At 43.5% G+C, this 13,084-nt stretch overlaps 1 protein-coding gene across 6 annotated transcripts in view; it reads right to left on the bottom strand.

Moving 5' to 3' along the window:
* CFDP1 (craniofacial development protein 1) overlaps nt 1-13,084 on the bottom strand; it is a 134,810-nt gene that overhangs the window by 94,712 nt on the left and 27,014 nt on the right. For 4 of the 6 annotated variants that reach the window (XM_073796794.1, XM_073796793.1, XM_073796795.1 and 1 more), the window contains exon 5: nt 12,798-12,941. In XM_073796794.1, the coding sequence (XP_073652895.1) occupies nt 12,798-12,941 (144 nt within the window). The remainder of the gene's footprint in view (nt 1-12,797; nt 12,942-13,084) is intronic. The other 2 variants (XM_033846218.2, XM_019940995.3) reach the window with 1 other exon arrangement.

Here is a 13,084-nt window from a genome sequence, read left to right as displayed (position 1 = left end):
AGGTGATACCCAAACCTTAATTAATTCTTTAACATTTGCCAAATGCACAAAAATGTAGCACTAGATTAATTCTTGAAAAAAAATGTTTTTGGTAAAGGTTTTCAAAGGAGGGGAAATTTTAAGCCACAATGCAAACCAGCAGGTTATGAAGACTCAGTTAACATAATGATTGTGGAGAAACCCTGAATACTAGTAATGGCGTGCGGAAATGGGCCCTCCCTCTCATGTAACACTGGAGAGATTTCAAATTTTTCTTGTCTATTTGGCAGCATTTATTATGATTTAAGGTGCACACATTTGATGAGCCAGCAATCCCACTTCTATGAATCTGTCCTCCAGAAATAACAGCATGAGAACATAAAAAAATATATGTGCAAGGATTATTATGGAACTATTCATAACTGTAAAATTTGGAAAACTAAATGTTCACCAATAAGGGAATGGTTATTCAAATTATAGAATATTCACACAACAGAATATCATGCAGGCATAAAAAAATGTAGATGTTTATACTGGACCTGGAAAGATGCCCAAGATAGACTGTTTAAGCAAAAATACACGTTGCAGATTAATGGAGAAGAGTGAGTCCATTTTTGTTTTAATGTTATATGATTACAATATACTAGCATAGTGAGGGAAGGACTGGAACATAACTGATAACCAGCTGAAATTATTAGCCTCTGGGGCTGGGAATGAAAGAACAGGCAGGTAACAAGGAAATTTCACTTCCTTCTTCCTGAAAAAAATTTAAGTGGTAGGACTATAGGTCATTTTTTACTTTCTTATTTGTAATTCAAACAACAATGGTAAAAGCTTTTAGATCTCAAGGAAAAAAATGAGAGAAGAAAAATCATCTTCCACTTTCTAAGCACAATGGTAAAATTTAAAACAAAACAAATTCTAATAAAAGAAAGATGTAGAAATTGTATAACACATAGAAACCTCATACCAAGAGAATAATCTAATTAGAGAAAAATGTATAGCACTTATATACCAAATCTTAGGGACGCTTCGTGTTCCTGGGATCTTGCCAAAGACAAGCTATCTTTTCAGGGGGACTCTGCCCTCTAGTGTACACTAAAAGAAGCTAAAGCACTCAAAGTAAATCAATAAATTCATGTTATAACCAAAATATTTCCACTTCATTTCTAGAGCATCACAATCTTCTCCTTAAATGAATGTCTCCATATCCTTATTTCCAAATCAATTTCCTATTATCGTACTGAGTAAACTTTATGAAAGTCATAGCTTCAGCTACCTATTCTTTCCATTCTTCCCTACACTACCAAGAAGCACCCAAAGTACTTTCCTGACACCTATTTCACACCGAGAAAAAGTTGGCACAACCAAGGGTATAGGAATATAGCAAAATAAAAGTTTAAAATTTTATAACACATACAGGCACCTGGCTCTTAAACTCATAGATTGTTGAAACTTGTTGGCACTTTAACTCAGGGGTAAGGGCAAAGGAAAAAAGAAGGCTGCTCTGTGTAATAAAGTTCAACTCCTCATAGGATTTTCTAAAAAGACTAGAATTTGTTCAACTCTGGGCAACACTGAAAACCAAAAGGGACATTTCCTAGATTCATAGTATTTGCTGTAGGTATTCAATCCCATCCTGGTGACTGCAAATGAAAAATGTTCTTACTTTGAAAGCTCTTCTATGTTTGGGATCTCATTTAGACGCTTACATTGCTTGATCCAAATGTCAAAGAGTCTCCAAAAAAAGCGGGGGGGGGGGGCGGGGAATAATCACTAATCTCTCCATTCATAATTCTTTCACTTTCTAGCTCGGCCTGGAACAATCTCTTCAAATCAAGAATGTGAATGAGGGGTGGCGCAGTGGTTGAGAGTCTGCTGCCAATGCAGGGGACACGGGTTCATGCCCCAGTCCGGGAAGATCCCACGTGCCGCCGAGTGGCTAGGCCCGTGAGCCATGGCCGCTGAGCCTGCGCGTCCGTAGCCTGTGTTCCGCAACGGCAGAGGCCACAGCAGTGAGAGGCCCACGTACCGCAAAAAAAAAAAAAAGAATCCGATTGACAATGCAGGGGACACGGGTTCAAGCCCTGGTCTGGGAAGAGCCCACATGCGGCGGAGCAAAGCCCGTGCACCGCAACTACTGAGCCCGCCAGCCACAACTACTGAAGCCTGTGCACCTAGAGCCCGTGCTCCGCAACAAGAGAAGCCACCACAGTGAGAAGCCTGTGCACTGCAACGAAGAGTAGCCCCCACTCGCTGCAACTAGAGGAAGCCCCCGTACAGCAACAAAGACCCAACACAGCCAAAAATAATTAATTTTTTAAAAAAGAATAAATGAGATGAGATTACCTTTAATAAATTCAAAATATTCCAAGTATTCATGGGGAAATCTTTAAAGAATTATTTAATTTCAATTTCAAATCCACTTACTCTGTACCTGCAACACCTGTAGAGGTATACTTAAAAAACAATTGAGGGCTTCCCTGGTGGCGCAGTGGTTGAGAGTCCGCCTGCTGATGCAGGGGACGCAGGTTCGTGCCCTGGTCCGGGAAGATCCCACATGCTGCAGGGCGGCTGGGCCCGTAAGCCATGGCCGCTAAGCCTGCATGTCCGGAGCCTGTGCTCCACAACAGGAGAGGCCACAACAGTGAGAGGCCTGCATACCGAGGAAAAAAAAAAAAAAACAATTGAAGAATAATTTAAGGGACTTCCCTGGTGGCGCAGTGGTTAAGAATCTGCCTGCCAATGCAGGGGACATGGGTTCGAGCCCTGGTCCAGGAAGATCCCACATGCCGCGGAGCAACTAAGCTCATGCACCGTAACTACAGAGCCTGTGCTCTAGAGCCCACGAGCCACAACTACTGAGCCCATGTGCCCCAACTACTGAAGCCCACGTGCCTAGAGCCTATGCTCTGCAACAAGAGAAGCCACTGCAATGAGAAGCCTGCGCACCGCAACAAAAAGTAGCCCCCGCTGGCCGCAACTAGAGAAAGCCCGCACACAGCAACGAAGACCAACACAGCCAAAAGTAAAAAAATAAAAAGAATAAGTTAAAACCAAATGAGGCAGAGTATAAGCATCCATTGAAGAACATGAAGGTGAAAGTCAGTACAGGGTTTTCTTGCCCCAACACACAGCATCATTCTGGAGCTGATAAGTAAAGTAACAGCAGTACCACTGAGGCTGCCAGAATCAATCATTTCCTCTTAAAAGCTATTTCTAGCTAGTCCTATTCTGGAACAAATGGCTGCTAGAAGAAATGACCTTAAAACAAGCTGGGCAAGGATATTTCCTATTTGAGTCCCCTGGCAACACCCTCACATAAGCTTTCTACAACGTAGAATTCAGACCTCAGTAAGAGTCCATTACCATACTCCAATAAAGATGTTAAAAAAAAAAAAAAGAGGGCTTAAAAAAAAAAAGACTCCATTACCAGATAGAAATGGTAACAGCCATTACTCCCCAGTATCACATGTTGTCCACAGCTTCACTGTTGACTGCTGGCAGATTATCAAAGTACAAACACACCTCGAACTCATTTTTAAAATGTGCTATTTTTGGACTTTGCTACTTTTTTAACCTTCTTCACAAATCAACATTTATTTAAGGCTCCCTGTTAGTCATTCTGGGACAAGTTATTAAGGAGTTTAAATCTGAGCCTCATTTTCTCACAGCTACATATACAGTTATTCTGGAAAAATGAAATACAATTTAGCCATTCAGCCTTAATTATCCAGACTGGTGGAGGGCAGGGCTACAGGGAGGATGCCAGTAATTTTACTCTGCTCTTAAGAGTCCCTGGGCTTCCCCGACTTGCTGCGGCAGACAGAAGTACCCAAGTTTGAGCTTGGAAGAGCTGCCCGTTGCTATCTGTTCCCTGGTGGGCGCCAAAGGAGGATTCAGTTATGACCTTCACAAATGAGGAGGGAGCATCCTGGTGCTTCTGCTGTGCTTTCAATCAGAATGACAAGTGAGACGCGTCTATTCAGGTGCCACCCAGCTCGGTGGGAGTCCGCTCTCAGCACCTGGACAGGTGGGAGACGAGGTCCCCTTCCCCCAACCTGGGGCGGGCAGGTGGCCCAGGAACCTAGTCCCGAGCTGCCAAGCGCCAGACAAGCACCTCCCTCCCATGATCAGGAAACCAGAGGTCACCTTCCCACAGAAACTTTATTTTTCACAAATCTCAAGTGCAAAACATAGACGACCATTTTTAAAAAGCATTTTAAAAATTTTTAACCACAGAATGTCTACAAGAATTATACCTTTTCAAAACACAACCAATTTTTATATTTCAAAACTATCTCAACTCGAATAAATTAATTTCTTAAAAAGTAAAAAAAAATTTTTAAATGTGCTAGCTCCTTCAATTTCATGAGATAAGGATGAGATTAAAATATAGTACAGGAGGGCTTCCCTGGTGGCGCAGTGGTTGAGAGTCCGCCTACCGATGCAGGGGACACGGGTTTGTGCCCCAGTCCGGGAAGATCCCACATGCTGCGGAGCAGCTGGGCCCGTGAGCCATGGCCACTGAGCCTGCGTGTCCGGAGCCTGTGCTCCGCAACCAGAGAGGCCACAGCAGTGAGAGGCCTGCGTACCACAAAAAAAAAAAAAAAAAAAAGGAAAAAAAAAAGAAAGTACAGGAAACCCAGACTAGCCATGGTTAATGAGGAAAAGGCTTACAAAGGAAATGGGAGTAAATAGTCATCTCACTTCCTTCAAAAATAACAAAACACAAAATAGCTTTCAAACAGTCCTTCATAGGTTATAAAGCTGAAGAGATAGTTTTAACAAAAAAGGCCAATTAGGAGGGTAAGAAAGAGTGGTTGTAAGGCGCAGGGGCTGAGAGCCCAGACTTTGGTCTCAAAGAGAACTGGACTGGAATCCAGGCTCCACCATCCATCAGCTATACAATTCTAACAAATTAAGGGCCCCTCCCTGAGCCTCAGTTTCCTGATCTGTGAAATGGGCACAAAGTTAGCACCTACCTCTTGAAATGTTTATGTGGAATGAATGAAATAATACATGTAAAACACTTAGCACTGTGCCTTAAATTTGGCAAACTGTCAATAAACAGAAACTATTCTTTTAAAACGGATATAGAAACATTTAACCTACAGCATGAGAAGATAGTATGTCATACTTAATCTAGAGAACAAACTGGTTCCAAAAGGAAATTAACCTGGTCATTAGAGGGAAACATGGCATTCTAGCATGTGAGAAACACCTGGCTACAGGAAGCAAGTGGGTAGCATAAATGAGGAGCAGGGACAGGAACAGGCACAACCCATCTACTCTGCTCCAGCTCCTTAATGCTCTAAGGAAAGAGGAAGGGCAGTGGCACAACTTCTCATTTCTGAAGAAAAACCAGTAATCCAGAGTTTATGCCAACTCTCCTGATTTTTAAATACTGACTGAATAAAAACATCCAAGGACAGATCTGATCCATCAACTTCCAGTTTGTGAATGTCTAACCTGGAGCAGAGTCTCAAACTGGAAACTGAAGGACCCCAGCTCCCTTAAAACAGCATGTCACAAAGCTAGCATTCTGGAAAAGCAAATTCTCTGTACAAACTGTCCTAAGCACTGCAGGATATTTAGTATCCCTGAAACCCACCCACTAAGTACCAATGGTCTCAAGTCATGTGACACCAAAATATCTCACCACACGTTTCTGAACACCTCCTACTGGCAGCACCACATTCGCTAAGAGTAACAAAGTTAAATTCAAAAGTTAAGGAGGAGGACTTCCCTGGTGGCGCAGTGGTTAAGAATCCGCCTGCCAATGCAGGGGACACGGGTTCGAGCCCTGGTCCGGGAAGATCCCACATGCCGCAGAGCAACTAAGCCCATGCGCCACAGCTACTGAGCCAGCGCTCTAAAGCCCGTGAGCCACAACTACCGAGCCCGTGCACCTAGAGCCTGTGCTCTGCAATGAAGAGTAGCCCCCGTTCGCCACAACTAGGGAAAAAGCCCATGCACAGCAATGAAGACCCAACCCAATGCAGCCAAAAAATAAATAAATAAGTGTATCTCTTAAAAAAAAAAAAGTTAATGAGACTCATGAACATCTACTTACAAACAGTAACAAAATAAGGACAGGGCCAGCCCTGAGTCAACTAAACTAAAACCCCAAATTATCATCAAACAGGAAATCTCACTAAAGTAGAAAACTTAGAGCTGGCTGTGGGAACAAATCAAAAGGCTTAACTCCCTCTCCTTACTTCTAACATTAATTATGACGGCTGGGTCCGTGAGCTATGGCCGCTGAGCCTGCGCGTCCAGAGCCTGTCCTCCGCAATGGGAGAGGCCACAACAGTGAGAGGCCCACGAACCCAAAAAACAAACAAACAAACAAAAGAAACATTTCCACCCAGTACTGTGGCTATATCGGTTTTTGTTACTTTTTTTTTTTAAAGGGCTGCTGTGTATGCAATACTCGTCAGTGTTTTTATTATTATTTTTTAAATCAATTTATTTAGTTATTTTTGGCTGCCTTGGGTCTTCATTGCTGTGTGTGGGCTTTCTCTAGTTGCGGTGAGCGGGGGCTACTCTTCGTTGCGGTACGTGGGCTTCTCATTGCGGTGGCTCCTCTTGTTGCGGAGCACGGGCCCTAGGCATGTGGGCTTCAGTAGTTATGGCTCGCGGGCTCTAGAGCACAGGCTCAGTAGTTGTGGCACACGGGCTTAGCTGCTCTGCAGCATGTGGGATCTTCCCAGCCCAGGACTCGAACCCGCGTCCCCTGCATTAGCAGGCAGATTCTTAACCATTGTGCTGCCAGGGAAGCCCTGGTTTTTGTTACTTCAAGTGAAATGCTCAATGATCTCTGTATAAAAAAGACTATATATTGAAACTCAAAAGCCAACAAAGTCATATTAACTCATGTCCGAGGAGCTTGGGAGACATCAGATCAACTGCTCAGACAGCAAGACTCTGTTGTACAAATTAAAGGTCCTGGGGACCGACTGCTCAAATACACTGAGTACCAACAGGTCTTCTACCTTCAGTGTGACACTGTAAGGAATTCTATCTCTTCTATCTTTGGGGCAAACATTGCTAAACTGACACCACCCAAGATGTTGTCTGAGACTCAACAATAAAGCCTCTTTTTTTTTTGCTCAATAGACCGAGAAGACAAGACAAAATTACACGGGAAAATGATGTTTTTCACCCTTAGGTTTTATTGCTTTAGGTCACTCTCAATCTATAAGGAGGCAACTAAATAGTAAGCCCTTCATTAAACAAGTTAACGCTTATGGGTAGGATTATAAACTTGAATGGAACTAACAGCCACCCACTGTTGGAATAAAGTAAGTAATAAATGTTGGGTTGAAGGCAAGCAGTAAATGTACCAGCCAGACCCCCACAAACACTGGTAGAAGCTGGATTCAAGTGGCCAACAGTATTGGTAGCAAGGGCTGGAGGGGAGTGGAGGGTGAGAAGTGGATCGAGAGCTTAGACTAACAGAACTACAGGAATTCAGACACATTATGCTGAGCACAGTGCTTTTTTCTACCAATCGTAGTTTCCTGGCATTTCTGACTCCGGCCGCCAATGAAATTGGGTGTTTTGCTTACTCCATCCCCAAAGCATAAACTTTGGCTTTTTATAGCCAAAGCAGTGTGCTATTTTAAACATGTGGAGGAAATGCACTGTCAGTTACAAACATTTGCTCCTGTGATTCTTTTTTTTTTTTTTTTTTTTGTGGTACGCGGGCCTCTCACTGTTGTGGCCTCTCCCGTTGTGGAGCACAGGCTCCGGACGCGCAGGCTCAGTGGCCATGGATCATGGGCCTAGCCACTCCGTGGCATGTGGGGTCTTCCCAGACCGGGGCACGAACCGTGTCCCCTGCATCGGCAGGCGGACTCTCAACAACTGCGCCACCAGGGAAGCCCTCCTGTGATTCTTACTTGCTAGCAAAGGACATGGGACAGGATGTTTTACTCTCCTGCTCTGGTTTTCCTGTATTGCTTAAATCTGTTTAGAGAGAAGAAAAATAAACAAAGTGTTTCTGCTGAGCAATTTCTATAAACTGAAGCAACTCCAAAAATGAAAATGAAAAAAGTCTGTGGAAACAATATTTTACTGCATTAAAATAATTTTCTTTTAATAAGTTAGATATTTCCTGTAGATTCTTCCCCTGAAAACTTTGCATACCACGCATGTGCAGCCTGCAGCACATACTAATGTCTGCACTGATAAAATGTGTGCACTTAGACACCCCAGATCAAATGAATTCCTCTTGAGCCTGTCTTTTCCCAAGCACAACTACAACTGTGGAAGCTTTTTGAGATGAATTTCAGAAAAACGATCATGCCAACCTTGAAGGTCATCTTCTGGATTTATTCAGAAATTCAAGGTACATGTATCACAACTAAATGTGTCCCCATTTGCATGTACAAACTGTGAGGACTTTTTTACTGAGGCAGACATATCCTTGTAATCTGTTATGTTCCATTATAGCTTTCAAAGAAACTGATTTTGCTCAAATTTCACTTCACCCCTTTATAAAGGAATCAGTAGTTCATTAATCTACTAAAAGGTATGTCATTGGTTGACCCCTCTAGATTCCCTCTATGTCCTCCACGCTGCTCTCTCTGCCCCAGATGCTGTCCTGTACGGACAAAAGACTCTCTTCTTTATCCAACCTTAGTCAGGCTCCTTTGAGACCTCTTCTCGCCTAAGCCTCAATCTTGGCCCCATCCTTGATGGGCTTGCATAGCTCAGTTTCAGTAAGAATCCTGCTAAATCAGTTTAAACAGAACTGCCCACTCATATCTGATCACTCTCAACATATGATCAAGTTCTTCATTTGCCACCTCTGATGTATAAGTCCTTGGCCTGCCTTCAGCAAGAACCCTGTTAGGTCAGTTCAGCAAGAATCTCTGGTGGCGCAGTGGCTGAGAGTCTGCCTGCCGATGCAGGGGACACGGGTTCGTGCCCCGGTCCGGGAGGATCCCACATGCCGCGGAGTGGCTGGGCCTGTGAGCCATGGCCGCTGAGCCTGCAAGTCCGGAGCCTGTGCTCCGCAACGGGAGAGGCCCGCGTACTGCTAAAAAAAAAAAAAAAAAAAAAAAAAAGAATCTCCCTACTTCTCGTGTCTCCCCTTAGCACTGTTCCATCCACTGATCATCCTCTCACCCTCAATTCTGTTCCCTAGCTATAAATCCCCAGCTGTCTTTGCTGTATTCAAAGTTAAGTCTGACCTTTCCCCCCATTGTGATAGTCATTAACAACTACTGCAATAATCCTGAATAAGTCTTCCTTACCATTTTAACAAGTACCAGAATAATTTTTTTTCTTTCATAAGCCTCAATGGCCAATGGAGTGCCCTAGCAAGAGATGGGATGGAAGGAGGAATGGAATATTTGGATATTTATTCCCCTGGCTTCCCCCTAGATGGCCCATCACTCAAGTGAAGTTCTCAGCTCCTGACAGGAGGCCCTCCCTATCTTCACTGCCATAAACTGCTCCCTGTCTTGCCCCTTCGGGCCTAGGGTTGGTGATGGAGCCGCATTATTACTAGGCCCAGAGATACCATACTGTCCCTCTCCCTGTGGTTTTTCATTATTTTGTGAGATATTAAACTCTCCTCAAGGTATCCTAATTTGAGGATGCCATCTGTTTCCTGCTGGTTTCTCCTAATACAGATATCATCATAGCAGATTTCTTATCTTCTAAAGGCTATTAGCTCTTTCTAAGAAAAGAAGGCATGAATACAGAATACAGTGAGATTTCCATGAGTGACTTAGTGACTTAAACAAGGTGACCTTGCCAAGCTACCACTTCTCCCTCCTCTGGTTATCTTCATAACTACGGTAACAGTGTTTTCTGAAACACATTGTTTCCAAGTAGAATCTCTAAGCATTAATAGGGATTATTTTAAGAAACACCCAAGGGGCTTCCCTGGTGGCGCAGTGGTTGAGAGTCCGCCTGCCGATGCAGGGGACGCGGGTTCGTGCCCCGGTCCGGGAGGATCCCACGTGCCGCGGACCGGCTGGGCCCGTGAGCCATGGCAGCTGGGCCTGCGCGTCCGGAGCCTGTGCTCCGCAACGGGAGAGGCCACAACAGTGAGAGGCCCGCGTACTGCAAAAAAAAAAAAAAAAAAAAAAAAGGAAAAAGAAAAAAAAGAAACACCCAAGGAAGCTAGAAGTAAAAATTATGCTAGTTGAAACTAACTATGCTAGAAACCTAAGGCAGAAGAAACTCTGCCTTTATTTCTATCTAGTACTTAATCTAGTACTTAATTTACAGTAACACTTCCAATAAATGCCAAGAGACACTGTTTAATAATACCAGATACAAGCCTGGTAACCCAAAGACAAGCCTGCAGAAGGCTACTTCTGTAAGTAATCTAGAGCAGTATTTGTCAAATTCAGGTTGTAACAGACTGTGAAATCAATTCAAGGGGTCATAACATTTTTTTAAATGACACATACTACACATAATAATTACATAATAATGGAAATAAAAGAGAAGAGTTCACCATACATAGTAAAGGTAAACATAATTTCACCAAATTTTTATTTCACTTTTTAACATACCTATATTTTAAGTCATGATGTAAAATGTATTCCTTATTGTGAGTTGCAGTCAATAAAGTTTGAAAGTCATTGGTATGAAGAAAATCCCTTTCAAACAATATGATTAGAAGGCTAAAAGCATGTTCCTTCAGCCAAGAGCCTCATATTTTTTATCTCAGACCTCATAAAAAATATAGTTTATTTCATCACCCTGTACAAGCACTTTTATAACTGAAATAGGGAATTCCCTGGCAGTCCAGTGGTTAGGACTCGGTGCTTTCACTGCTGGGGGCCCGGGTTCGATCCCTGGTCAGGGAACTAAGATGTTGCAAGCCGCGGGCACAACCGAAAACAAACAAACAAAACACACACTGAAATAAAAATTTTGTGAAAACAATATTTATTCTTACCACATGATGTACTATGACATGTATTCTATTTCATTTCTCTTAAATGATGATTGCAAACCACAGCTTGAAACGTACTGGCCTAGAGTATTAAGAGGGTCAGTCTGGAGAACTCTGTTCACATTACTCTGTTCCTCTCACAGATGCCTTCCTCGGTGTTTACCTAATTTCCACGGTGGTAGCAAGCACTCAAAACCTTTTCCTTCTCAGGTTCCTGTGTAACTACTACATGACTTCTGCCACCTAGTTGCTCCAGTGGGAGAGAAATGCATGGATTAAGAAGCAGAAAAAAAGTATGGAGCAGATGTGGACACAGGCCATCCACACGTCCCTGCACTCACTGCCATGACACCCTGAGAGCAGCGTCACTGCAAACACCTGCAGCTCATGGCCTGAGCGCCGTGGAAGCAGCTGAGCCAGCACAGATGGGAGTTGGAGGATAAATATCCCAGCCTCCTTGCCCTTGCCCTTGCCAAGTCCACCAGCAGGACTGATTAGCAGCCACCACCAGCAGCGGCTGGAAAATACACCCTGCACTGGCTACCTTCCCACACCTTTTCACTTCCCTGCTCAGGCTTCCTGGAATCACCTCCCACACTAAAGACTTGCATTCAAACCTTTGTCTCAGGGTTTGCTTTTGGGTAAATGCACACCAGTGTAACACAGTGTCGTTTGGAGCCAGGGCTGCAAAGATGAGAAAGGCCTGTCCTATAAAAGCTCGTAACCTGACAGGAAAACCAATGACTTTTTTTTTTTTTTAATGTAAAAACACAAAACAAAACTTCACTGTTTTGGGAGGAAAGGATGAAGCAACAAACTGACTTAAGGATCAGCGAAGCCCCTATAGATGACTTGTTCTACCCCAAACACCTCAAGGACAGAGAGCTCCCCCTCAGGAATCAGCAGGTGATCAGTGTTACAATGGGTGTGGTCCATGTTCACTTCTCTGTAGGCTAGTGCCCTGGTTCCTCATACTAACTGTGATGCTTTCCATCTTACATACAGGTTAAGAAGAAGGGAATTTTTATTTCCTCCAAAGAAACAATTCTAGTCTTCAGCTAAAAATAACCCATGTAGTATGGAAAATATAAAGGGAGAAAAACTATTAAGTTCTTGATGATGTGTTAACAAAATTATTTGCAAGTCAGCTTTGACCTTTTTCTGTTCCTATGAGGTCTTTGGGAGTGGAAGCAAGTACTCAACCCAAATCTTTATTACAAGTTCTGATGATCTGCTGATATTTTCATTCAAAAATTATTTTTTAGGGACTTCCCTGGTGGCACAGTGGTTAAGAATCCGCCTGCCAAAGCAGGGGACACGGGTTCAAGCCCTGGTCTGGGAGGATCCCACATGCTGCAGAGCAACTAAGCCCATGCACCACAACTACTGAGCCTGAGCTCTAGAGCCCGCGAGCCACAACTACAGAGCCCATGTGCCATAACTACTGAAGCCCGGGTGCCTAGAGCCCATGCTCCGCAACAAGAGAAGCCACAGCGATGAGAAGCCCCGAGCACCGCAACGAAGAGCAGCCCCCGCTCGCCGCAACTAGAGAAAGCCTGTGCGCAGCAACAAAGACCCAACGCAACCAAAAATAAATAAATAAATGTCATGCTTTTAAAAAAATTATTTTTTAAATGTAAAGTCTACTATGTGTTCACCTCTGTGGCCAACACTGTATATCAGGACTTTTTTCAGAATCAAACAAGAAGCCTGTGGCTAATTTTCCTCTGCCTCCCCCGTTTTGGCAAATATTTCAGCAAAGGCACAACAGCAGCAGAATTCCTTCTCTCAGGAAAGGAGTCACGAGAGCTACAGGTAAAGGGTGTCCTTGTACTGAAAACAGCTTCTCCAACGTGCCAGGTACACCTGGACCTGAGACTAGACTACTCACCCTGATCCGGCAGGAAGTGATGGCAGAGCTGAAGGGACATTAGCCTGGGGTTTTTCTTTCTCATTTTGCTTGAAGAAGGATTTGGCTTCTTTAGATGTAGCATCCACTTCCTTAGTCACCCTGTACCAAGGAAGGAGACACCAACTTTACAAGAGGAATAAAAAGAAAGAAACAAAATCTAAGAAAAGGGCATAAATAACAACAAGGAAAAACACACGGGGCTTCTATAAATTCTGGCTGCTGAGCTTTATGATTAAAGTGTACTGTAACAGTTCTAGATAAAGACA

Source organism: Tursiops truncatus, chromosome 19, assembly GCF_011762595.2.
Source record: "Tursiops truncatus isolate mTurTru1 chromosome 19, mTurTru1.mat.Y, whole genome shotgun sequence".
Lineage (NCBI taxonomy): Eukaryota > Metazoa > Chordata > Mammalia > Artiodactyla > Delphinidae > Tursiops > Tursiops truncatus.
Note: the sequence above shows the minus strand (reverse complement) of the source record. Positions and strands in the feature narration are given on the sequence as shown.